Below are 27242 nucleotides of genomic sequence, written 5' to 3'. Positions count from 1 at the left end.
AAAAGGTTCCAAGTACAGCTTTTCAATTACTAGTGAGAAACAGACAGACCTCACAGAATTTCTCCCTGACCATCTGTGAAATCCAGCCATCCCTTATTCATAAGTTTTTGTCACCTTTTCTTGTTGTTACTGCAACGGTGACCAAGCAATGGCACAGGTTGCCCAGGAATGTTGTGGCGTCTCCATCCCTGGAGGTATTCAATAGCTGTCTGGACATTGCCCTGGGCAACTGGCTCTTGGTGGCCCTACTTGAGCAGGGGGGTTGCAGCAGGTGACCTCCAGAGATCCCTTCCAGCCTAAGCTGGTCTGTGATTTTGTGGACATGTTGTCATCAGAACATATCCCCTTCCTACAGAGCATGCTCCAAGTGCTGCCCAGTTATATGGGCTCTTGGATTCTTCTGTTGAATTCCATCAAATATGCCTTCTGTCATGTCATTGCAAGACACATGAGGTTTTCCATTGTCTAAAAGCAACACAAAGTAACTACTGGATATTATTTTAATGAATAAATACAAGTCAGACTTAAAACTCTGTAATGCTCCCCATATAGCATTTCACTGGGTAAAACGCAGTCACCGTAACATATTAAAGATCAGTAACAGTAATGGGATCATACAACTCCCTAGAGTTCCTGAGTTCATCTTGCCTTGTGGTTTTCAGTGTTTACCAGCCAAATTACATTCATACTTTAAGTTCCGAAATACGTTTAAACAGGCTGTGATCTCTGAATCTCTCTTGCTAGTGCAAATGATCTGTTACAAGATCTAAAGGGCACACAGATTTGTGCTACGAAGTATTTACAGGGGACATATATATTTATAAAAACCCAATTCCATCTCTCTCAAAACCTTCATTACTCAAATCTGTGCAAAAAGGTATGACATAATATTAGATTGGAAAGACCTTGACTCAAGAACATGGATTGCAGCATTTTACACCCCGAGATGTGACTACTTGATTTAGAAAGCAATGCCAAGTCAGGTTCAAAGGACCATGCTAGCTGCTCCTTTAAGGGTACATACATACAGAAAACTTCTCTAATTTGTGAGATTTCAGGTAACCCATTTACAAATCTTTAAGAACTTTGATGAAATGTGTCGTTACTATTTGACATAACTTTCTTCAGACAAGAAATTCAGAAAGCTCTGTAACATCCACTGTTGCTGATTTGCTCTCTTAGTTTAATTATTAAAAAAGCTGCTATTAATATAAATATTGTACATAAATATGGGGGTGCCTTCTGGACATGAGGTTAAAATCTGGTCCTCTACGCATGAAAGTTCACACCTGTACAAGCCTACCTTTGCAGTTAGGCATGATATTACTGCATTTTGTTTTCAATTAAAAATCTCTTTGTTCTCTGTTTTATATCTGGTAGACTATGAGCAGCTGAGTTAGGCTTTTGCCTGTATTCCCAGCTCAGGGCTAAACAGGAACTGCTTTTCTCAGAGAGTTAATCCTGTTCTTAATTTTATGACCACTTTGTGACACTGCAGGCCACTACCTTCTCCTTATGGAGAAGAAAAAGGTTCATTTTTTCAATGTAGGTAGTTCTGTAAAGATGATTTTCAGCATTGTGGAGAATACCAGAGTAAGACTTAATTTGAGCTCTGGAGCTGTACTCAGTCCTTTGCTATGCAGTCACCTTTGTACAATGCTGGACATCACCCTTGGTGAAGAGTCATCTGCCTCACTTGGCTTTTGACTTAGAGTCTAACTCAGTTTATCCTGCTTGTGACCAGGTTTTAGTATCAGGTGCACTGGGGATGTTCCCAGCATATGCTGTGGCTGAGGCAGCACCCTTAAGGAGGTCTCTGGTTAACATTCAGAAGTGGAAATGCAAAAGCATTGCCAGTGTTTGATCACCAGCTGGTGTGCTTCTGCCTCCCGGCTGTTGAAGGGCTGCAGGACCACAGGATGCTCTGGGTTTCTCTTGTAACTCCTCAGTTTTGTCCTCCTGGTTGTCTTACATTTAGTCTTCATAGTATGTAGGTGGTAAGTGAAGGGTACTCTTGCGTTTGCACCCTGTGTATATAAGAGATTGGGCTTTCTTCTTTCTGGTGCTTGCAAAAGAAGTGTTGTCATCCCCTGTTAAGGAGAGGTAGGAAGCGATACTTTCTCTCAATCCATAGCTAAGACAAGAATCATCCATTGCTGCCAGGGTGCTTTCTGTATTTTCAGTCACCTCCAACCTTTAAAAGAGGAAAAATTTGTTACCATTTCAGCTACTCAGACTGAGCCTGTTAGTATAATATTGAGTTGTTAAACACAACGATGTTAATTTTGTTGTATTAAAAAAATTCCAGTCTCATAAATCACCAGATAATTCCTCTGTCAGTGGTTTCTGAAACAGTCAGTGCATAAGCAGTATCTTAGTATCTACATATTCTTCAGCATCTGAAAAGGAAATAACATCTACGTACTTTCTCTCTTTCCTCTTAATCTGTAGGAAAAATGGCCTCAATACTGCACAAAATTCTCTTGTGTTTGTAAGCAAATGAATATGCTTTGTGAAGGAAGGGTGATAGAGGGAAATTTACACTTCAAAAAGAAGGTGCTTTTGTTTCTGAAAGTGGTTGTTCCACTAGCTCTGAAACCTGACCTACTTTCTCTAGTTGCCATCAAGATACTATAAATCTCATGAACCTTGAGCTTCGCTCTATATTGAGAGGGACACAGCAGGCAAGATTTATGCTGGGATAATGTGTTCCTTGCATGTGTGCTGCTTCTTGAATGGCCACCATGTGAACAAGAGGGAGCCATTTCTGGCTGTTGGTGCTCACCTGTAAGCCATTGCACGTTACTGTGGTGGGTCTAACTAGGGTTTATGGCCTGCATCTTAATCCTGCACCCTTGGTAGAGAGGACTCGTGAGTCCCAAAGGGACTGTTTATGTGGTCAGACTCTTAGCTGGATATGAGAAATGATAGTTAACTATGCTTTCTTTCAAAGTAGACCAAGATTATCAAGTTAGAGAGCTGGACATCTAGTTTTCATGGGTTAACCTGCTGTCAACAGCTTTGAAGATTGTCTCATCCTTAAAACTGATCTCAAGAGAAGGAAATGGCTGTTTCTTCTGTGTTGTAAGTACAAGTACATAGAAGGCTGGAAAAAATCCCTTGTTGTTTCTGGCAGCCTGTGTTGTAATGTGGTACCTGTGAATATTTCTCCAGTTGAAGTTTTTATTCCGCATCACCACAGGAGGAACTTGGTTCATTACACTGTTGTTGGTAGTGCACTGGGTAAGACAAGGTGTTGTAAGGACACAGCAGAGACCATCAGCAACTTCTGAAGAGGGAAATGAATACACAGTTAGTGTTTGTTCACAGTTATCTTCCCTGTTTTCTTTCCCTGGTGCATGCTCACACAAACACTTTTGGACGTGGCAGTAGCAGTCAATAAATAGTGTGTCCTCAGCAAGGTCACTGTAACACAGGCTTAACTTTTCCTTTCCTCATACCTTTGCCTTTTAATTTTTCATGGGGCATGTGTACCCCAGTGCAAGTGAGGAACTGAGACACAGAAAGATAAAGTGACTTGCCCAAAGTCTGGAAGGAAGTCTGTAACAGAGCAGGGACTTAAACTCAGGTTTTCTGAGTCCTCAGTGAGTTCTGCTTTTGCCTCCCATCATCTTAGCCATGAAAACAGAGTGTAAAATAGGTGCAAGATGCAACCACTCAGATTGGATTGTATGTGCACCTGTTATGCTGTGGAACACGGCTATGGAATGAATCAGGGTTCACATTTAACTTTCATCTAAGTTTCTTCTCTCTGTCTTCTCCTTGCTCCACTAGGGACATTGCAGATGTTCTTCTGCCCAAGTAGAGAACATCGTGGCTGAATAATAATGTTTTATATCTGCCTTATTTCAGGGTGAGATTCTGTTGTCATGTCATGGTGAAGGAAGGTGGAGAGATCCATCTCACTGTCTTCTCTTACATGTAAAACTCAAGTAAAAATATTAATTGTTATGATTTCTCCACACCCCAAATTTTAGCTTTTGACTGTTTGCCTCTTTCTAAATGGAGAAAGGTGTCAGCTAACTAGAATGTAAAAAATGCCCAAAATAATATCCTGTCCAAATTCTGTTTATATCATTGGTGTTCAAAGTTTCTTTTGCATGTTTTGAATGTGAATATGGCTTTTCTCTTCAGTTTATCAGAGTACTCTTTGGCCAACAAACGTTTTCATTTAGCTATGAAATATGCAGATATGGTAGCTTTACACTTGAGTACTCGTTACTAATTAAAGCACAGAACCTGTTGTTCTCTTCTTTTTATGCAATAAAATTATTGCAATCTTCATCCTCATTTTAAAATGTTCTCATTTTAATGCATGGTACCTTCAGCCACTTAATCATGTCATTTGTCAAATTATCTCTCTGACATGGGTTAAATTGCCATGAATCTGGAAAACTATCACTGAAATGGGTGTCACCCACTGGACTGATATTAGTAAAAGTGACAGCTGAGTCTAGATTTGAGCTTGAGCCCCTTGAGATAACTTCTGCTGATAAAATGCAGCCATCCCTAAAGTAATAGGGAAGAAGCTAACAACATTTCTGAGAATTTTCTGCTGCAGATAAGGTGGTGTGATTTAGTGGTTCCTAAGAGAAATCTAATTGCAGAACCTGGTCTTGCATGTCCTGATGCTATCTCTTTGTTTGTATGCTAAGTAAGTAAATGGAAGACATGTCCATGCTGGTAAACTGTGACCTTGGGACCCATAACCATGGCTTGAATCTGCACAGAATAATGTTTTCTTATACCCAGACACTGACTTTAGCTGTGCTCTGAGAGGAGCTGGGCATCCCTGTCCTGTGCTAACCTCCAAACTGTATGTGAAAGTTGTCTACTGAAGTTCTAGACACTGGAGTTCAGACCAGTGTTACTGACATGGCCGTACAACGTCATATACCAATATGGGTAAAGCTTATCTGTCTTTGTTTAGCTGAGTTCTTGGGTTGATTTCAGTTGCACTGTTAAGGGTAGCATATTTGTAGTTAGGATCAAATATAAAGTAAAACACGGAAGCCAAAAGTTTTCCATTGCCTATTCCATGTCAGTAGTTGCAAGTCTTGGACAAAGGCAAAACTTCTTGTTCTGCATCTTTGATAGATTGTTTTACAATTACCAGCGGAAAATAGGTTTATCCTGCAGTTCTTTTTACCTGAGTAGTGATTCACAAGGTCTTCAAGGCACTGAAAGGTTTGTCGTGGAGAGATGTAATACCAGTTATTTGGAAGGCGGAAGATCCTGTAATGTTTCACTTGCCTGTGCCTCACCGACAAGGAATATAACCCTGGGGAAAGAGAAGAGCTCATTATACCAGAGTAGGGCCCCAATTCTGGATGGATAGAAGTGACCACAACCAGACTATCTGTTAGATGTGGTGCAATGATCCAAAAGGTCCCAGAAAGACCTGGAAAAAACTGAGTGGCCATCCTAATTTCCACTTAGAGAGTATACTTCATATTTATATTTAAGTATAACAAAGAGAACAAAGGGCCCAAATCCAACATCAGGGCCTGAGATCTGGACTGAATTTGGACTTGGATTTTCCTGTTCCTTTGTCTAAAGCTGTTTGTTTTAAAACTATTGTTCAGCATGTGGTTGGTAAAGACTGAATGTTGATCCTTAATTTCTTTCAATTTAGTGTAGCTATTATAAATCTAATTAGCCTGTGGTATGCAAGAGATCAGGGGAGATGGTTTATTATTCCCTTCTAACTGCAGTATCATGATATTAGGATGTGTTCTGGTGCTTCAGGCAAAGGGAAGATAATGTTGCACAATGGGAGATGTATTCCCATTGAAGAGCATTAAAGTGTGTTCAGTCCAATTCCCATGTAGCAACAGAATTGCTGTGAAAGAAAATAAAATTGAAGGCATATAATTTTTAAAAAGTAAATAGAAGAAACAATCTGTTTCTATAAGAAATTCACTTATCAGTCACCCCACTGCTTGGTGTGTGTTTTATAGCTTCTTCAGGCAATCTTTCGTAGCCTAAGGCAAGTCTGTGACTTTTCCTCCATTTGAAAAGTCCCACTGCATAATAAGCTTTGCATGCAACCAAAGTAAATAATAGTGTTTGAACAACTGTGTCTTTTTTATGCTGATGCCTGTGGAACTTTCCATGGCCATCACTAACCCTGTTGCCAGCACTGACTGGTGAAGACTGGCACACTGCACTGGGTGCCTGTGCTTTCCCAGTACATATATTTTCTGGTTTCAGGCTGATCCATATGAAGGACAATGAGTGAATTAAAGAGCTGTAAAATTCTTAATGCCTGAGATCAAGGGGGGAGAAATGGTATTTTCTCACCTTTTCTAGTTTCACTTTCTCTGATCATGAAGGAGCCGACCTTGGTGTTGGGTAGCAATAGAAGTTCTTCTGCTTTTTCTCTTCCCAACCCTTCAAATAACCAGCTGTGAAGCAGGAAAAAACAAATTCTGAAGTCTGGACACCAGTGAAACAGAGAGCAGCATGTGGTTGTGAATGTGCAGCATTAGCCAGGAAAAGTGACTGCAAAAACAACACTGTGGATTTCTATAGTTATTCTCTCAACTGTGTCCAGGCATATTTCCCCAGTTTATGGAGAAACTCTTGTTGAGTTTCATTAACTTCTGTGAGAATAGAGAGGAGTGAATAAGGTTTGGACTTAGAGAAAACAAAACATTTCAAGCTGCCTTGTTCCAAATTGTTGGGGACATATCCATGTGCTATCAATAGATAACATACCTGTGGCATTACTTAAATCCCTCTTTTTTATTTAAACCACTTTTGTTAATGCCAAATTGTATTTGATTCTATGGTAAATAAACCCAAACGCAATTCAGTTATTCTGCTTATGCTAAGGAACAGCCCAGCCAGTTAAGTAAATTGGCTTTGTGGATAAGAGAAAGTGGAATTAGGCCTACTGATTTTCACCATAGCCTGGTGCACTGCTGTATTTTGCCACAGGTAGTGTCTAACCCTGTAACTGAGCTTGTCTGGCTGGTGTATGAGCTACTGACACTTCATTTTGAAGTTGTTCTTGTGTGTTTGATCCAGTGTGCTATCTGCAAAATGGTCTTGGGGAAGCTTCAGACAGCAGCTTCCACCATCATATCTGTGCCTTGTCTTTGTGAAAGCATCTTTATTTCAGGAGGATGTAAAAGCATATTAAAATAAAAGCACTTTAATAAGTCACAGTGAAGTTTGCAGTTCATATGCCAGAAAGGTTTTAAGTGTGTTTAATGTTTCTTTTCAGACTGATGTCTAGGGCAACAAGAAACCTCTGAACCATCCTTAGCTTTTCCAGTGTGAGAGTTTACATTCCTGAATGGTTTATTAGTCTTTCTATTTGTTCTTTTTGGTCTGTTTTTTCATGAGCAACTCTAGCTTAAATTTTACTTTTTTCTAATATCAAAAATCCTTTCTAAATAGAGTCTTCTTGTTAATGTTTTTAAATTAGATATCAGTCTATGCAACAGAACTGTTTCAAATATATTACATTTGAGGGGGGTGTCTTTTGACCCTTTTCAGCGTTTAAAACTAGGATTTTCCTTTTCATATAATCTAAATCTAGGTATGGATTTGATGTTCCGGGATTTCAAAGGAACTATTTTAGACTGTCAATAAATAAAGTTTCTGTCTGCCTAGTCGCTGTTGGCATTGTTCTCATTATGACACTGAATAACTGATCAGGGCAGTATATGTAGAAACGTAGTGTTGAAAAGCTATAGGAAGTGCATTTACTTACCCATGGTAAACTTTTGCTACATATTTTCCTGGAATATAGTTTTCTCGACCTGTTGTAAGGGAATGGACTCTCCACCAGCCTCCTTCACTGTGTGAAAGCAAGAGAAGGGATATTTTCAGATGTAGTTTCAGACTTTGTCCTCATTTTAGGGATTAGTTCAGACATATGGATTGGCCCATAACCTTCTGCCTGTGTTCCTGAATCTACGTATTCAGAAAGGGACCCAAGTTGGTTTCATTTAAGATAGTTCCGTTTCTAAGCCTACATCAGGATTAAATTTGGACACAGGAACAAGCTCCATTTGTTCCATTTAAATTACGTAAGTAATAAAATATTTTTTCTGTAGTTAAAAGAGGAAGGGTAAATACTCAGTGGTTAAACCATGCTGTGCTCTGCCTTCCCGCAGCTAGACTTGTACTGGTATCCAGGATATCCAGCTTTTGGCTGAGCGTGCTGTGTCTGGACAGCCCTGTAGTTACTCCTGTAACATCAGGTTAGAGATACCCAGCACCCTGTCAGCCTGAGAACAGGTTTCAGTCTAACAGAACCTGGTTCATGGTTTACTCTTTTCCTTCTATTCAGTGAGTTGCTGACCAGAGTCCAATAGGTAAAACCTCATAGCTGAAACTAGGTGACTAGATGTATGTTTTTTCAATTATATATTTTAGGTTCTTGCTGTGATACTGGATGGTGGCTTTGGCTTTTGAATCCCTTAGGAAGGGCAGGATAACAAGGATTTTCACAGAGATTCTCTGGAGATTTAGCAATTAGTGCAAGGATGCTGATGGTCGTTAAGTTCTTTCCACCTTTTACTTTAAGAGTCTGAATCCAAATAATGCCTTGTGTTTGAATGCTGGTTTTGCAGATGTTCATATAAATGATCCCAAATAATGCCCGGACTTCAGACCAGAGTCTTGGTGTTTGTCAAAACGGCTGAGTTGAAAACATTTAGGATTTACTTTCTGAGTCATAGCTCCTGGGATTTACTTTCTGAGTTATAGCTCCTGGGACCACGGTCCAGAGTGTATATGCTGAGGGAAAAAGGGAAGTGTCTAGTGCTCAGAGCTGGAAATTTCAGGTCCCCACAAGTTTTGCTTGTGAGTTTCCAGCTGACATGAAATTATATAGAAGAAATTTAGGTTATTTTGGGTGTTTTTTCCCAGCTTTCCCAGAGAGAACCAAGAATTGCAGTGACAAAACCCCTGATAGTCTCAGCATCTCCCTCCCCTTCGAACTAATACTACCAATCCTGAAAAATCCCTATGATGATTAAAAGTCTTAAAGCATCACATCTCTCATGGGGCAGGAGCCACTGAACTTATATAGATTGGGGAGATCATTGGACAACATCTGTTTTGACTACTGCCCGTTTGGTGCTGTTGTTCGTCTGGTAAGGAAAGGTGCCTGACAAGTGTGGAGTGAGACACTGTGCCAGTGGTGCTTATCTAACCCTACTGAAGCAGAGCAGTCACAATATCTGTGAGAGCTGTGTTTTCTGTGGGGGTTCCATATATATAATGCTCCTGGCAGGACTGGTGGGGCTGGTTGCTGTTACGTGTAATTGCTTTGGTAGAAGACTGAAAAGCTGCAATTTCAAAAGCAGCATGTGCTGCCTGCTCATCTGGCTTCTCCGTGGAGACCCCTCATCACTCATGCTGTGGTCATGCCTGCCATGCTGCTCTTCCCTTCCACTGCGTTTGCTTCTTTGAATAAATTGAGGAAAAGATTATACCTACAGCCTATGTGCAGCAGGAGTCTGCAGGCAAACAGCTTCTCTTAACAGCAGCACATACCCCAGCGAGGAAGAACAGGTCCTTCATTAGGACACTGTGCTTTGCATAGAACATTGGAGTGTCTTGTCTTCTGTGAATAAGCTGATCCAAAACAGGAAGAGGACAGTTCCTATCCAGGCTTGCTTTGGCTCTTATTTACTATTAGGAGAAGCTCTTGATCACTGCACAACAGACAAATGTAATAAAACCTGCTGCTACAGAAGCCTAGTTCTGTTAGAAGCTATTAATCCAGTAGATCGTACTATGCAGTGCGTGTATGCCTGTGGTATGCCACAGATATAATTCCCATTGATAGAGGCAGACGTAGTTATGTGGCATTGTGAGGGCTTGTAGATGATGAAAGCTGGGAGGGAGGCTTTAACCTGGAATTTCCAAGTTAAAGCAATTGTGCCATGTTGTGTATGTTACGCAAACTGAAGCAAGGTTTAAACAGCTTGAAGTTACCAGAGAAAAATTCCCCTGGTTTAGAGAAGCTCTCCATCAGCAGAAAATCCATCTAGTGGTATTGTGTGACCCTTGTGACCTCTAGGTTCAGGAAGGCAGGGAAAGCACTTTGTCAGCAGAACTTAACTGCAGACATTCTGGATCAGACCAAAAGTCTGCATAGCCCATATCTTGTTACTGACAAAGACCACTATGGGTTATGGTGGCCTGGAGCAGAGCCCAAGGTTTCATCAATTATGTGTGATTTTTTTGAGTATTTCAGTCTTCTCCAACTATTTGATGCTCTGATTTCCTCAGGTAGAGAATTTTCTTTATGAATTTAGAAATGGTTGGAGATTTCTCTGCTATGACGTGTCTGATCTCCCCTTGAATCCGTCTGCTTCAGCAGCTGCAAAAATTAAATCTTTCTTTTCTGTTTAATCAGTGCAAACAGTGATTATGGGACCAAATAACATCTAGGAGGTCACTGTGTGCTGATACAAGTTGTGCATGAAAGAATACCAGGGCTGCTGGCTTTGATTTTTCAAGAAGTGTACTCACTCGTGTGTGGCAAAATGCTTAAGGTCAGTCTGAACTAGTACTCTTAAGCCTGCTTCCTTTTGGGGCTCATTAGTAACTGAGTGGAACTACCTGGGAAATCTCTGTCCGCTCGCACCCCCTCCCCCCCCCCCCCAGAAAATGTAGAATCAATTAAAATATTTAAGAAGAAAAAAAAAAAGCACTATTTTTTAATTTTATTTTAGTTAGAGTTGCCTTAGGGCGAAATCCTAAGACCTAATCATAAAGAGTTGTTAGAGAAAAAGGATGAGAGAGAAAATGAGACAATTGACATAGAGAAATTCAGATTAAAAGTTCTTTTTCTATGAGATTGAAACTAATTTTGCTCTCACTGTTTTCCACTAACATGGGGGGATGCTTTCTCAAAATCATTTTTCAAAGCAAAGTTCTTTTTTGAGTCCTGCTTTAGAACAGAGTCTGAATCCAGCTTCAGAAACCACGTCAGAGGGATCTGAGGATCAAAGAACAGTCTGAAACCCTAAATCCTTAAACTACAGAGAGATTCGCACCATGGCTAAGCATCCTTCCTTGCAAATTCTGAACTCAGTTCATTTTGCTGAAGTGCATCCAGTTTGGAGCACATGCATATAACGAAGCATCAACTGTAACAAAAGCTAATTTAACAAGGGTCAACTTACTCTGATAGCACGCGTAGTTTTTCCCCTACATGAAATATAGGTTGGCTTATGTCTGACGAAGGATAGTCATAGAGGACAGCAAGGAAATCACTCTCTTGACCTGTTAAAGAAGAAAGAAAATGTCACTTAAGCCAAGATAGAGTGCTGAGGCAGAAATGGATTTTTCATTATTTATGTTACATTTTACATAGTAGGTCAAATGGGGAAAAAAATGTCACCTGTTAAACATAAAGAGCTAAAAAGAGATGAGCCTGAAACTTTATAAGAAGAATGTGAAGATACTAGAAATGAAAAGTCATTTGGTTAATAGTAAGCAACTAAATTTAGACCTCTTTTTTTCTAGTAATTACCATATTTAAAGGACATATTCAGTTTGAAACTAGCAAAATTAGTAAGTATTTATAGTATTAGGAAGTAACCCAGTTTAATGTCACTGTCTCTAAATGCCTCCAGCTATGATTTTGAGCCAACCATTCCATTTGAGGAAAGGAAGATGCATGTTGAATTGTTCCATCATTTAACACCACGGATAGTTTTCAAAGTCTGAAATTAGTTTAGATCAAGGACAGTGACAGCGTGGCCATTATTGCCCATTTCCCATCACATAAAAATTAGCTTGGTGAACAGCTGGCATACTTGGTTCTCCCCCATTGAGGGGGAGGTAATAACTAGGGGTAGAACACGATGCCCTTATCTTCAATTAAAGAAGAGCAGCAACATGGGTTTTTATAATCAAATCATTGTACAACTGCAACTTTCAGAACTGAGGTCAGTAAAGAGATATGACCTTTACATCAGTTGGGATGGCTCTGGGCCTTGTAGCACTCTGTAGGACACTTGCTGGTCTCCTGGGTTTCTGAAGGATGGAGGAGGCACTTTGCACAAGACTGGGACTATCAAACCTTCAAGAGCTCCCCATCCAGTAGGAACCCTCTGCTTCCTGCAGGATCAGTACCTTGTTCCTTAGTAATACCATCTAGCAGGATGTATGCAGAGTTAGTTTGATCTACGCACTATGTACAGCTCAACATGTGCCAAAATGGGAATTAATTCAGGGAAGGAGAGAATGAAATTACCCTGAGACATAGACACATTGCCGTATCTTAGATTTTCTTGTTTAATATGAATTCCTCTTCAACTTGTCTTTAAGGAAGACAATTCTTTAGGGAAAATTAGAAGCAGCACCCTGAATGAATGCTGAGACTAACTCTGTTTTCAGCCTCTGTCTCCCAGGGCCTTACAAATTACCCACAGTGATAATGAAGAAAGGCTTAAGGAAACATGCAAGTCTGCAGGAAAGAAATAGTTTCAAGAGAAAAGATTTTACACTTGTTACCCTTACAGCAGTGATGATGAGAATATAAATGTTACAGAAAATATTAGGTTAAAAGGAGTGTTTTCTCAGTTGATTTTCAGTAGCTGTTTGTTGTTATGTTACAGGGACCTGTGTTATGCAAAGTAGTGAGTAATTTTGCCTTAATAGACAAATTGACTGTAAGCATTTTTAGTCTTCCTAGCCTTTACTCATTGAAGTAGCCCCACGATACAGTAAATGAGCATCCTTATGGATGCATAGATGTGTAAACTCTGGAATAGACATTTATGAGTTTGAGAGCATGTTTAGTATTAGTATTGCTATGGTTTCGTCAGTTGATTAGTGTCACTGAATTAAACAGGACTAGCCCAGTACCTTTGTATTAATCAACCAACTGCTGTGATTAGTCTACTGTAACATATCATACAATTAGTTCAGCTACACCGAAGAAGTTGAGTGCTAAGCATGCCTTTGATTGCTTCCCTGTTCTGCACTAAATATTAAGAGCCACCTTCTCTGTCTATGAAACTGCTTGGTACCTGAGGCTAACAAGACCTAGGTATTGGTGCTGAGTCTTTTTCAACAAAGCAAGATCTTTACCCAGGACTATGAGAAATATATGCCAGAAGGTATGCTGTAAGAACTGCAGAATAGGCATAAAGTGCCATTGCCTAATTTCTCGTTGCAGATTGTTAGACAGCAGCTGGACATGGAATGTCACATTTTTAGCTTAGTAACAATGCCTTTAGCAGTGATCTTTTTAAATGTATGCTATTTATTTATAAACGTTTTGTTTCCATACTGAAAGGGTGGAAAACAAGTGCTTTTCTGCTCTCCTTCCTTGCGTACCAGTGTTTTGCATGCTGTTATGCACTGAAGAGTATGTGATTTTTTTCTCTACTCTGGCAAGGTCTGTGTTACTTTGCTTGCACTTTCATCTTTATATTAGTTTTTGTTTCAATTTTGCATGTGAATTTGTAGTTCTGAAAAGGAAGGAATTAATCATAGTGTCGGCTGCCATATCCCTGCAAACATTACCTCTTAAACTACATGTACTTATATTAAAGTGAAAGTAAAGGGGTTTTGTACTGCTCAAAACCTTTCAACCCTCCTACTCCACAAGCAAGACCTCACCTTAATTGGTATTTAAATCAAACCTCACTGGGTTTTTTGGTCATGTAAAATACCCCACCACTCTACACTTCACAGAACCCATACTGGCTCCTTTCAAACACAAAGGCCTTGAAACAGGGACTAAACAAATGACATTGCTTCTCCACACCCAAATATCAGAGTGATCTAACAGATTTGATCTGATGAGCTCCCCACACTTTTAAGTCATAAAAGAAAATTGGCTTGCCTGAGTTTTCCTAACAGAGCCTCTCCTCTGCAGGGTGAGCGTAGGTTACATCTCAAATGGAACAACTCAGAGTGGAAAGATCGAAGCACACTTATTTCCACTGAATCTGGGTGTTAAATCTAGATGGGGTTTTTTAGGAGTAGCAAATGAATATGAAATACATGCTAGCTCTATATGTCTGCATCCCTGGATGTCTTGCAAAGTGTGAGACTGAACACTGCATGCTTCAAGTTATTCACTGCGAATGGACTACGAAGCACTGTAAGAGAGAGGGGAGAGCATAGACAGAGTGTAAACCAGAGAGGGTAAAGGAGGGCACTGGTGTGTGTCTGGGAGGCTGTCTGTACAGCAGCTATAAGGTGTGGCTGCAGAATCACACTGGTGTACCCAAATTAGATCTAAACCAGCCAGCTTGGGAACTGAGAGTTATGCAGGTGCAGCTCAGTGAGGATTAACCCTTGATTCACAGTCCCAAGGGAAGAGGAGGGGGGTGTGCCCACAACCCCTGATAACCCCTTGCTGCTGTAGTTGCTCTGTTATGAGTACCTAGGTTATGCCAGGGATGCCCATACACTGTGCTTTCAGATGGAGTGCAGTCATATTTGGTTACTAAATGCCTCCTTGGGAAGTGCAACTTATGCACTGTTCCCTTTCTCAAGAGCAAGACTGATGCACTGAAGATGAAGAAAGCATGTTTTGCTTTCAGTGCAGATCTGAGGCAGCACAAGGTGCTTATAGGTGTCTGAAGAACGTATTCACACTGCTTTTTCTAATAACTGTTAGGACTATTGGATCCTCCACCTCATTTAAAGGTGGTTCTTCATGGCCTGGGGGAAATCTTCCATGTTTGGTGATGTGATTTGGAATTTGATCGCTCAGGAAGACAGATAGATGCAAACTTGCTGGATTTATCCCAATATAAGCTTCTAGTACTAAGTTCCTTTTCTGTTTTCATTGGATTTGGATGACAGCACTAGCGCTTGTATTCCCAACTTCACTTAGCAACATCAAAGCCATTATGAAGGATGCTGGTCTGATCCAGACCAAGAGCTATGTAGTCTGTTAAATCATATAAGCGTAGAATAGTTTGGGTTGGAAGGGACCTTTTAAACTCATCTAGTCCAATGCCCTGCAACAAGCAGGGACATCTTTAACTAGATCATGTTGCTCAGAGCTCCATTCAACCTGACTGTGATTGTTTCCAGGGATGGGGCATCTACAAGACAGCCTGTTCCAGTGTTCTACCACCCTCAATGTAAAAAAATTCTTCATTACATATAGTCTAAATCTACACTCTTTTCGTTTAAGATCATTACCCTTTGTCTTATTGCTACAGGCCCTGCTAAAAAGTTTCTCCCCATCTTTCTTATAAGCCCCCTTTAAGTATCAAAAGATGGCAAAAAGGACTCCCCAGAGCCTTCTCTTCTCTCAGTGTTTCTTCATAGGAAAAGTGTTCCACTGCTCTGATCATTTCTGTGACCAAGAAGCTGTTTGAACACAGGTATCTGGTGCAATTTCAGCTGTGTGAGTGTCTGAGACATCCCTACAGCCTTGATAGATGCCACTGCAGCTATGGGAGACTTGTTCCCTCCCCACATGGCAGCCCAAGGTCAGGCAGGATCTGACAAAGCACCTTTCTAGATGTGCTAGATGTGTAGGAGAATGCAAGTAGATCAAGCCCTGAATTCCTAAATGAGTAATTTCCCCATGCAATTGCTGTGCTGTCAATGTTTGCTGAGTTATCTTTCAGGGGACTGTTCTATTTACAGCACTAGAAGTGAAGCAGTTGGCTTTAACCCTATTAAATCCTGACTTTTAGCATGTGCAGGAACAATTCAGACTTGGTCAGAGCCATGGCACTGACCCCTCACTGCCCTGCTGATCAGCAAGGTCCTGTTCTGAGTGTGTGCATGTCTCTCTTTTGATTGCCACAGTATTTGTGACAGCAGTTGTTGGGAATGTCAAGATATGACAGTCTTCTTCACAACCCCTCCCATCCCCTGTTAATTCATGTGGGTTCACTTCAGATGGAAATGTTATGGGCCTTTAAGTAGTATTTGGTCTGTGCTTCATCAGGACCTAGGGCTGTCCGGCTGCCCATATCAGCTAGTTCTTCACTATGCTAAAAGCAGGGCTGGGTTCCCTTCCAGCACTAATGAATCCAAGCTGATTCCCTATCCTTACAATAATGAGCAGCCCAATGGACAATCTTTCATGGGAAATCCAAAACCTTCAATTAATGCATTCCCCCTCTAAAAAATACCCCAAAACTCCAAACAAAGAATCAAAATTGGTTTCTCTTCCTCACCTTTGGGGAGTGATGTACTGCAGATCTTGTACCCACTGCCATTAGTATCATAGCATGAGAGCTGGGGCTGTACTGACTCGCCACCTATTCCCTGGCAGTTTGGGAGTAGCAGGTCACTGACTCCCTCTTGCTTTCCCTTTCAGATGCGTGACCTCTATTGGCCTCCGGAGGGGGCCAGTAGATATTTTCACGTGTGGATGCATAGGGTAGATGTGTTACATCCTCCTTCGGCATCTCGATCTGGGAAACGTGTGTTTCCATATAACCTTTTCTGTTAAACTCAGAGACAAGCTGGCTGTATGCTACTTTCAGTGCAACTGTCTAAAAGTGGACTCCAGGTTCAGTGCGAGCATAACATCATTAAGGTTTTTAACCTTAAATGAAGCAACCACAAATGTCAAGAACAAGTTTGTATAAAATATCCCATGCAAGTATGTCAAAATACATTATTTCTGGTTTCTGAAGTAGTGCTTCAGTGCTTTCTGCACTGGAAGGAATGTCTTTCAAGGAACACCAGCAAACACTAGTTTTAACATTTGGGGTTTTTAATTAAAGTAGTTCTTGGAAAAAGAGCTTGAACATACCTAAAAATAACCACTGTTTCATGGATGCCCTCCTTCTTCCACAGCAGTCTTGCACTTGCATGCTCTAACTATGTCAGGCGGACGAAAGAAGACACATGGAGGAATGTACCATGTATTTTGAACATCTTTTTTCTCTTGAAAGAAATTAAATACATGCTTACCCGTTTGGCTCGACACATTTGTCTCTTCGGAGGCTCTTGGTGTTTTCATGGTATTTCCCATTGTGCTCTCTAATTCCGTCAAAGCTCTTTCAGAACTAAATCAAAGGAGACATTGAAATTAAACATCAGCATAACACCTGCTGTGCCGACAGATGAGAAATGACCTAGTTTGGGTGTCTCCAGTTTTACACAGTTTTGCTTTTGAGAACTCTTGTGTCAAATTCATGTGAGAGTTTTACATACTTGCTAAACTCTCACCACTCTGGGGCTTTTATCAGGGGAATAGCAGAAAACCACAGCTAGGGAAGTTGCTCAGAAGGATGCAATGTAGTAAAAGTTTCCATTACCAGTACCTCAGCACAATAGGAAGTCACAGCAAAGCCATGCCCGCACCGTTTCATATACAAAATGTTCTTTTCAGCATTTGGAGCTCTGAAGCTACAAAGAATAAAGCATAAAGCTAGTGGTGCAAATTCTTGTCTTTAAAAGTCTTGGTGGATGTACAACAAATAGGATCAGAGAATTGCGGAACTACATATTGTGAGAGGGACAGTTCATTCTCATGGCTTTACTGCACTCATCCTAACTCTTCCCCTCAGAAGACAGAGAGAAAACTCATTGGATGTGGAAGGTGCCTCATGCTATTGTGTATTTTCAGAAGCAGAGGAGAATAAGCTGTATCTGTTTGCACATTAAAGTAAAATCACTTAACACCGCTATCTGATAGGTAATTATTTTAAATATATATTCATCAGTTGCCCTGTGTAAATGATATTAGGCGCTCCAGCAGCATGGTGTGGGTATTCTGCATCTTCCAGTCTTTTCTAGCTTAAATATTTCAAAGATGATTACTGCCTTTGGTATGCTGCTTGTTACTTACAACAGGCTGGAGCCTGACAGTGCTAGCAGAAGAGGGGTCTAATTTGAGAAACAGCACTGCTGAAATCAGTGAGACTTGTTATTGATCGTCTTATTCTGAAAGATTGGCACAATTTAGGTTATTGCTTAATAATATAAATTTCTGATATCTTACAGCAAGTATAGGAAGACACCCTACAGAATAAAATGCAGTTTGAAAGAAAGAGAATTCATCTCCTAGCGAATGCAAGTAGATCAGTGCTAAAACAGATGGTAAAGCACAGTTTGACTCTACCTCATCTGATTTTCAAGCTTCCTAGTTCTTGTTCCCAAAGGCTCTTTGCTAGAAGTCTCTATTTCACTGGCCAAATGGCATGTTACCGTTTCACTGCACTCAGGAGCTAGCTTGTGGCACATCTGTAGGATGCAGCTGTGCTTAGGGTCTTTCTGACAAGTGTCTGAAATCTCCTTGCACAAGAACAAAAAACTGTTTCACGGCCTGATATAAGTAGTCTAGAAGCTGAATATAAAAGCAGCTGTACATTTAAATAAACTATTTGGGTACTCATATTTGAATAAGAGAGACTCTCAATTGAAAACGAAAAATCACTCTCTGCTTAAATGTGCCTAACATTCTAAAACTGAAATCAGAATTCAGTTTGGCAGGCACTGTGTACTTCCAAGATTGTAACTTCCTGAACTATGAATATTTTGTTTTGCAAGACCTGATTGTAATTTCTTCAACACTTTTCTCTGTTGTATCCCATAAAGAATAAGAGGCATAGGCATAGGAATAGTGCAGCCAGTATTTTGGCTGCAGATACAGTAGATGTTCCTGGCTCATCTTCAACTTAGCCAGCAGAATTTCTTGGACATGGTAATAGAGAGCTCAACAGGGCTGGAAAAGTCAGCCAGAGAAGTGGGATAAATACCTGGAGAGATAACCTCTGCTGAGCTCTGTGCTGTAGTAGCTGCATTTCTGCAGTACTTGAAAAGGGCAGTTCAAATCTAGCTCAGTGTATAGTAAGCAAGCTGCAGTTACCAAAACTACAGTGCAATTCCAGATAGGTGCCAAACGTGGCAGCATAAATATCTTATGCCATCTATAATTTTAGCACATTTGTTATTTAGATGAGAATAGTACTTGAAGTTTGTGTCACAAAAGTCTGGAGAAATAAGAACAAAAATCCTGCCTCTATGTACCCCTTTATTCTGGGTCTTGGTATTTGAGGGCCAGGAGAGCAAGTCATCCTACTAAAGATCAGACTTGTCACAGTGATTTCAAGGGCTTTTTTTCCTACTCTTAAGACACTGTGGGCACAATTTTCAGGTGTGCCTGAGTCACTTTGGAAAGTGATACGTAGCATTTGTACAGGATGGAAAGACTTGTAAATTTTACGTCACACAAACTGCCTAAAATCATGGCGTATTTTAGCAAGGCACCTTCATTTTCCTGGGTGGTATCTAGGGTCTGAACTCCAAACATTGCTTTAAAAATACCTCAGGTGGTTTTGAAAGTTTGCTTATATGTAGTTCGTAATTAAGCCAGTTGCTGCCTAGTGCACATGGATGAAGTAATGGGCAACGGGCACGTGCAGAGCACATCCAAAAGTGGCCTCGCTCGCTTCTGCCATCCTTCTTCTCATAGAAGCTTTGAAGTCATTAGGACAGAGCATGCAGCTCAGTGCTACTACTTTAGATGTAGAAGAATCTGGCTTACGGAAAATACAAATGTTATAAAGTAGTTACAGGAACAGTGAAGAGCAATGAAGTTTTGGACTTTGATGTCACTAGCGTGACAGTTTGCTGTGTCTCAGTACATTTTCCACTCTGGTTTACTGCCACTAATTACCACTGGTGGCCATATAAAGTCTTGAAAGGAACAGAGAGTTCAAGATGTTCTCTAAAGTCATGACAGAAGCGTTCAATAAAAACAAGCAAATGGAAAGCTGTGATCACTGCTGTTGATTCACTTATCCGAAGTGATTAAAAGGAAACTGACAGATATCAGACCCTGTTTCACCACTAAGGCCACTTGTCGTTGTGCATTTGAGCCGTGAAAATGCGTCTATAGTCCAGTCGAAGGTGGTGGAGTGGATGCCCTGAGGCATGGCTTAACTCTGACGTTTGAAAATGAGATGAAAATGGAAGAAATTGGAAGTTTTCTTTGAAACGGGGCAGGATGGGGGCGAAACACTATTTCACCTTGCCCACTGGCAGTGGTGTATCACTGGTTTTAGAATAACAGGGTATGAATTAATATCCCAAGTATTTCTAAAACAACAGTGCACATGACTCTAAGTGTTGTGATAGAACTTAATGCCTTGAGTAGCTTGTGCTTGCACTGAGCATTGGCAGTGCAATACAAATCCATTGTATCACTAGATGATAAACTCTGTGGTGGTTTTCTGAAATTCTGAGATACTCTGCAAAAATAGACTTAGAGGAAACTGTTGAGCATCTTGTGGCCGTGTCGATTTTTTATCATTTAAATCAATAGCAGAATAGTAATAGTTTCATAGATGATATTCTTTTGAAATGGGGAATCTGCTCCAGGCACTGCACCTCATTTAAAGTTGGTGACAGTTTGGGATACGAGGAGAGGTGGCATCTGTGTGTTATGGAAGTAGATAATTGTGCCAGATCCAAAGAAAATCATTCACTGAGGGAGATTTGGGAGGAATTAAGGAGGGGTGATAGACTCTGAGCTCACTATGTCTATCAACCCAAAGCCCGGCATGAAGGAATGAGCTGCTGTTCAGCTTGGAGGAACCGCTGTGCTGCTGGGCTGCAAACCAAACTCTACCTGCAGCTCTCCCCACTCACAGGCCACCTCCTCAGGCTTGTGTGGAAATGTGATTTTAACCATTAAGATCACATTTGCAGTCTTCTTTGTCCTATCTCCTCTCCCCTTTCCATTTGTACAATGCTGTTTAAGGAAGGCTGGTCACTGCAGCCATAGCTGTTGCAAACACACAGCTAGTGGGATTTAGTGATCATTACTGCTTTATTTTTGCTGCCAAAAGGAAGCACCTATAGCCCCAATCCTGCTTTGTGTCCTATTTATGACTGATAAATAGGCAGACCTCTCGGTAGATATGAACTCTTCACCTGTCAAGACTGGAGTCTCACTGACCTACATCGTGTGTCCCAAGAACCTGTTGTACAATTTACACCTTCCATTCCTGCGTGCAGCACATGTAGCAAGAATTTCCTCTCGCAGAATCTGTTCTCTGAGCAAATGTGCTTCTGGAGCAGTTAAATAGCACAGCATATAGGAGAGTCTATGCTTTGCCAAAGCAAAACTTTGTTAAAGTTGTATTTGAAATGGTTGAGAATTAATAAATGAAATCAAAATAATAAGAGAAATAAAAAGGCAAGATAAGCACCTGAGTACAGCCCCTCTGCAAGGAATACTGCAGACTAGTAAAATTAGGACATTCATCATTCCTGAGATGCTGCACCCTATTTTTTGGAACCTAATATTTACATCTATACCATCAAGGTCTTAGAATTTAATTCTCAATAAGATTCACAGGTAATGTCTTGAAAATGAAAGCACCAACACCATGTTATTTTTCATTTTGGGGAAAAAAAAGCAGCTTAGATTTCAGAAGCTGTATATTTAGTGGATTTCCCTTAATGTGTCATTAATCAAAATGAGCATCCTTTCGGCTTTGAGGCACTTATACCTTTTCACTTAGAAGAACAAGATAATGCTGTAATCAAGGTAATTCACAGAAACATGCAACTACGAAACAACGCAGAAATACCACATTATGCAAACTTCTAACACTCTGAATAAAAAGCCCACTAATCTGTAGGCTCATATTTTGGGTTATTGTGCAATGCAGTTTGCTTCAGCATCAGGTCCTATGCATCTACCTTACTGTGAGCTTTCAGCAGAAATACTCCTTGTCCCTTCTGTCTTTCATACCACTCCTTATGAAAAGGATCAAGGCAGGCTATTCTATTTCTACCTTTGGTGGTACTTGAAATCCATGGTCTGAATATTGTCATTGTTAATGGAATAGAACTCCCTTTTATATAAACAAAATTGAAACATTTGGTCCCATATGCAGATAATCTAAAACGTATCAGAGCAATGATTACCTTTAAATGCTAGGCATGCTATTCCAGGTTGCAGTATCCCTCATAAAAGCCGTAGTCATAATACTGCTCTCGTGCTGCCAGCAAGGTTTAGCTGATCAAGTCGAGGAGCAGCCGGTCGAATGAGTGTGTTGTGAAGTTCACGCTGTCATGTAGAGCAGCATTTGCCAAACAGGCCACATACTTCCTCTCTGAGAAATAAGGAAGGCTCAAAGTGTTTGCAACAGATGAGGTTCCTGTTGCAAGTCACTACTCGAGACACTTTTTGTCGGTGGGCTGAGAAAAACAGGGAGGTTTTCAACGTGTTGCAAGGCTGGTTTTAGCAGATATAAAAAATGAGCAAAATAACCTGGTTTACATTATCTACACAAAAAGGGCTTCTCTTTCTCTCTTTTTTTCCTTCTTCCAAATTTATTTATCTAGTACTGTTCAGTCCCCAACTGTTTTATTTTATGTAGCTTTGCTAGTTTTTTTCATAGAGACAGGAAGAAGCACAAAACTTTTTGTTTTCCACTCTTATTGAGCCTGAATGAGAATGCGAGGTTTGCTTAATTCGTTACTCCCTACCCCAAAATACCTCTGTCTGCAAACAATTGAAGCTCAGTAGCAGCATCAGCAATGAAAGAATATGGAGTTAAAGCCTGTCTATGAAGCACATTTTCATATTGGTGGTACAAAGTGCAGAAGTAGGAGCCCCAGGAGCTCGCTCATCTCGGTGTCTGGAATGGGGAAATCAATAACCTGACTGAAGTGACTCAGGAATATAGTACTGCAGGTACAAATATAGAATTCAAAGGGATTTATTTAGGTTTGCCCTTTGCTTTAGTAATTGGGATGTGATCTGAAAATCTCATGTACTTTATTTTGTATATTAAAATTACCAAACCAAACCAAACAAAACCCAAAACCCAAACAAAATGCAGCAAGCCCAAATAGACATCCCACTTCACACCGGAGTAGCTCTGAGTAAATGCTTGTTGTAATGCCAGTGCGTTCAATGATGAAAACTAAAAGTTGACAAGTGTGGGAGCCATTGTGTAAGTGTTATTGGAACCAAGAGACACTGCTCAAATTCCCAAAGCTGTGCCAAAATTTAGAACTATGTTAATTTCAGGACAACATTCTTTCTTTTTGTTGGGCTGTGCTAACAGTCCTCATTCTGAAGGGACTGCACAGCATTTAGGGATCTTGATAAGAAAATCAGTCTAGACCACAGAGCATTATAGGCAGTCCTCTGGGGAGCTGGTTTTGCCATAATGTCCCATGATTATCCCCACCAGTTATATTTTGATAGTTTAGGATCTTATTACTTTCTTCCAAAGGGATGTGGCATGCATGTTCCTTAATGGCATTCACCGAATGGATTTACAATGTCTCTGGAATTACTAAAAGATCACAGGCTGGGGGGTGTCTTCACCACATGTGGGAATAAGCAGAGGGAGAGCTCAGCCTTTTCCTGATCCTTCTCACTAATATCTGCCTTTGGCTGGCTGATGCTCTTTGTGCTTCTATAAGAAGCAAGCTTACATCCTAACATGAACTCGTGAATGGAGCAGGTGTCAGACTGAGCAGGAAAGATTGGTCACACTAAAGAAGAGATTGTACTTGCTTGATAGAACATGCTCCACTGGAAACACAATAAATCTCAGCCAGGATTTGCACCATGCTTGTAGAGGAACAGATGAGTTCGCAGGGGAGGGAGGTAAATAAAATTGTCCATTTCCATGTCAACTCTGCCTGTTTCTGATGGCAGTTGTGTAGTGATGACAGCTAATTTACCCTTTCAGTGCATTCAGCTAATAACTTGTTTTAAATGATAATATAATTGATAAGCTAATGTTTACATCTAAATGGAAGAAAGTTAAGTGAGGCTTTATATGTCATCCTAAAAGTATTCATATCCTGTTATTCAAGTCACCAACCTGACACAGGCCTGCTGTGAGTTGCCTGAGAGAGGAAGTCTCAGCAGGACTACCTCTGATTACAGCAAAGATGGATTTACCAAGACTCATGTGTGAAAAAGAAATCTTCCTTCTTGGAAGGACTTACCTGCCAGTTCCCTGTTACAGTCCATGTGCTAGTGTTTGCCACGTGTCTGCCATGTAGCTCCCTAGCTGTGACAGAGACTTCTCGAGTTGGTCCCAAGGTTCTCTACCTCTCCATGTTCTTGAAGACAAACTTTGTCTGAAAGTCTGGAAAACTGACATTAATGTCTTCAGATAGAGCCCTGCAGCTTCAGTGTGTTGCGAAGCAGTTGCCACTATGCAGAATTAGACGTCTAAAGAAAAGCAGTGCAGGATGCGGAAAAACAACTCTGTGAGAAAAAAACCCAAAAGGCTCCAAACTGAAAACCACGTCTGAAAATACTTAAACTCCAGTCTTTTAGAGAATAATCTGTTAAGCTAATTGGAAAGAGGAGTTAGTGGTCACATTGTTGCAGCTTGCTTATTTGCAGGGAAAAAAAAACAGGATATGAGCAGACTCTTTAATCTGGCATTAACGGAAACTAAAGATACCCTCAAACAGAAATAAGGTGCTCCACTGTCAGTGAAGTGATTATCTTCAGGCTCAAACTGAAGAGAAGAGGACTGCGGTATCCATTTGTCAGTGTCTCTGAGCCCAGCTTAAATGCTTGATACAAGAAGCAGGCTTTAGTCAAACACAAGCCATGTTTTAAGTGATAGGAAGCACTTGAGCTCAGCAGTCAGGAAATGGAAGAGCCTTGGCTATCCCGGAGGTCAAACCAGATGGTCTGACAGATATTTCTGGCTGGGAACTGTATGCATCAGAGCCTGGAGAAGTGCCCATCTTGAACACATAAAATACTGCTGTAGAGGTGGCTCTTTTGGGAAAGTAGAATAATCAGGATATTTAATTCATTTGATATTTTTTGATCTCACTTTTTGCTTATTGCTACTTTGCTTATTGTTACTGTTATTGATGTGTGTATTGCCTCTAGAATGCTTCTGGGTAGGCAGAAAGCCTGCTTCAGAAGGAGCCTGCAGCCTTGCAGCTGTCAGGGAAACTGCATTAATTTGAAGGCAGTGCATGTGTCAAAGAGCCGAATATGGCACAAGCAGAGTTTTCAGTTTCAAGACAGGTTGGAAAAATAAGAGGTCACGATGTGAGGAGAGGAAGGTTTTTGGGTTTACAGAGTGTGGGTGACAAAAAGTAGTTGCACTGAAGTTTTTAATCGTTAGATCTGTTGTGAATCATTTTTGAAAAACTTTGCAGAAGTGAGTTTCCAGAGTAAATGAGGATTTAAGAGACATTCACCACAGCAGCTTATTTGGCAAATGTCTTTTCCAGGTGTGCTGGGAGATAGAGATGCACTTAGAGTAATGTGTTGACCTGGCTGGACATCAGGTGCCCGCTAAAGCCACTCTGTCACTGCCCTCCTCAGCTGGACAGGGGAAAGAAAATATACTGAAAGGCTCATCTGTTGAGATAAGGGCAGGAGGAGATCACTCACCAGTTACTGTCATGGGTGAAACAGACTTGACTTGTGGAAAATTGCTTTAATGTATTACCAGTGATATCGGAGTAGGGTAATGAGAAATAAAAATGACATCTTAAAACCCCCTTCCCCAACCCCTCTCTTCTTCCTGGGCTTAATTTTACTCCCATATTCTCTACTTCCTTCCACCTGGCAGTGCAGGGGGATGCGGAATGGGGCTTGTGGTCAGTTTGTCTTCTTGTCTCTGACACTTCTTCCTCTTCATGGGAGGACTCCTCATGCTCTGCCCCTGCTCCAGCATGGGGTCCATCCCGCAGGGGCAGACCTCCATGAACTGCTCCAGCGTGGGTCCCTTTCATGGGTGCAGCCCTTCAGGAACAGGCTGCGTGTGTCCCTGGTGGGGTCACAAGTCCTGCAGCAAACCTGCTCCAGCGCGGGCTTCCCATGGGGTCACAGCCTGCTCGTTTGGGCATCCCCCTGCTCCAGCATGGGTTCCTCCCCAGGCTGCAGGTGGAATCTGCTCCACTGTGGACCTCCATGGGCTGCAGGGCACAGCCTGCCACACCATTGTCTGCACCACGGGCTGCAGGGGAATCTGTGCTCTGCTGTCTGGAGCACCTCCTGCCCCTCTTCTGCACTGACTTTGGTGTCTGCAGAGATGTTCCTCTCACATATTCTCACTCCTGTCTCTGGCTGCTGGTGTGCAGCAGGTTTTTTTACCCCTTCTTAAACACACTATCCCAGAGGTGCTACCACCACCACTATTGAGCTCAGCCTTGGCCATGGGTGGGTCCGTCTTGGAGGAGACTGGAATTGGCTGCATTGGACAGAGGGGAAGCTTCTGGCAGCTTCTCACAGCAGCCACCCAATACAAGTCATATGTTCTTTTTTATTAACTCGTTAGAATAGTAGCAAGGGATTGTTGAGGAAGAATTAGGATGGACAGGACAGCACCAGTGCAGGTCTGTGAGCTACGATGTCCCACAGAGATGTTTGGAAGAGCTACCAGCCTCAATGGAACTGGTCACAGCCTGACAGCAAAGCAAGAATTCTTCACATAATACTGATTTGCATTCATCAGCTTCTCACCATTACGAGGTGCAGCATTTCCTAGTGTCTGAATTTCTACTGTCTAGGTTGACCTCTAATTTTGAGAAGAGAAATAAAGAAATACTTGGAAAGCTGCTGATCCCTGAACTAAGGCTTTGCCTTCCTGTACAAAGCCTTTTCCTGTTACACTAGGTACTATTAGCCAATACTGTAATCTTCCCACTCTTCCAATGAATGTAGGAGGACAGTGTAATATTGCTGTTGTGGATTGTGCAACACAGCTGCAACCAGTTCTTAGCAGCTCAGTACTGAATGGTTTCAACTGGGTTGTTGTCAAAAATGGCATCGGAACTTCCTCTGATGACGGTGGGTCAATCCATGAGGATACCTGAAACAAGAACTGCACGTGGCTCCAGTTCCCTGTTGAGCTCCTGTAAATGATGCTGAGATAGGAAATAGCCTGTGACAGCAACATGGTTAACAACCACAGTGTTGTTATATATCCCCTCTTGTTCAGAGGTTTGCTTTCAGAAAACTGCTCTGCACGATTATCTGAAGATCTCAGCTGTTAGTTTTAAAAGTGAATTTTTTAGTTCTCATGTTCATAGGTACAGGAGAATTCCTGGAGAACTGAAAAACAGAGAAGCAACAAAAAGAACAGAGTGTTTGTTATTTTGGAGCTGATCTCATGGTTTTTGGTTTCCTGATTCATGATTCTGTCATGTTGATGGTAATATGGGTGTCATGTAATGGAAATGAACAGTCCCTCTGCTATTTTTGCTTCTGCCTAAATACTCCTATTTTTTAAAGCACACAACTCCTTCATTACTGGTTGCTGGGACTAATCACACAAATAAATTAT

The 27242-nt window shown here is 41.1% G+C and overlaps 2 protein-coding genes across 2 annotated transcripts in view; one reads left to right on the top strand and one right to left on the bottom strand.

Moving 5' to 3' along the window:
* LOC104407401 (thyroglobulin-like) overlaps positions 1-27242 on the top strand; it is a gene marked incomplete at its 3' end in the record, with an annotated part of 69584 nt that overhangs the window by 38332 nt on the left and 4010 nt on the right. The gene's annotated exons all lie outside the window — the stretch shown is intronic.
* SLA (Src-like-adaptor) lies at positions 1960-21984 on the bottom strand. The gene is made up of 8 exons (XM_010016680.1): positions 21877-21984; positions 16906-17000; positions 11178-11277; positions 7745-7831; positions 6325-6428; positions 5171-5302; positions 3157-3289; positions 1960-2194 (listed from the first exon to the last, which is right to left on the bottom strand). The coding sequence occupies exons 2-8, from the start codon at positions 16964-16966 to the stop codon at positions 1975-1977; spliced, it is 837 nt and encodes a 278-aa protein (XP_010014982.1). The 5' UTR covers positions 16967-17000; positions 21877-21984; the 3' UTR covers positions 1960-1974.

The sequence above is a fragment of the Nestor notabilis genome, unplaced genomic scaffold, assembly GCF_000696875.1.
Source record: "Nestor notabilis isolate BGI_N333 unplaced genomic scaffold, ASM69687v1 scaffold666, whole genome shotgun sequence".
NCBI classification, from domain to species: Eukaryota; Metazoa; Chordata; class Aves; order Psittaciformes; family Psittacidae; genus Nestor; species Nestor notabilis.
This window is presented reverse-complemented; position numbering and strand designations above follow the sequence as displayed.

What these genes read in the sequence shown, in the direction of transcription:
- SLA (XM_010016680.1), bottom strand. Translation starts at nt 16,966, where the DNA reads ATGGGAAATACCATGAAAACACCAAGAGCCTCCGAAGAGACAAATGTG. An exon ending in AAATGTGTCGAGCCAAACGG is followed by an intron (nt 11,278 to 16,905) that starts GTAAGCATGTAT and finishes CTTCTTTAACAG; the next exon opens with GTCAAGAGAGTGATTTCCTT. An exon ending in AGAAAGTGAAACTAGAAAAG is followed by an intron (nt 5,303 to 6,324) that starts GTGAGAAAATAC and finishes CTCTTTCCCCAG; the next exon opens with GGTTATATTCCTTGTCGGTG.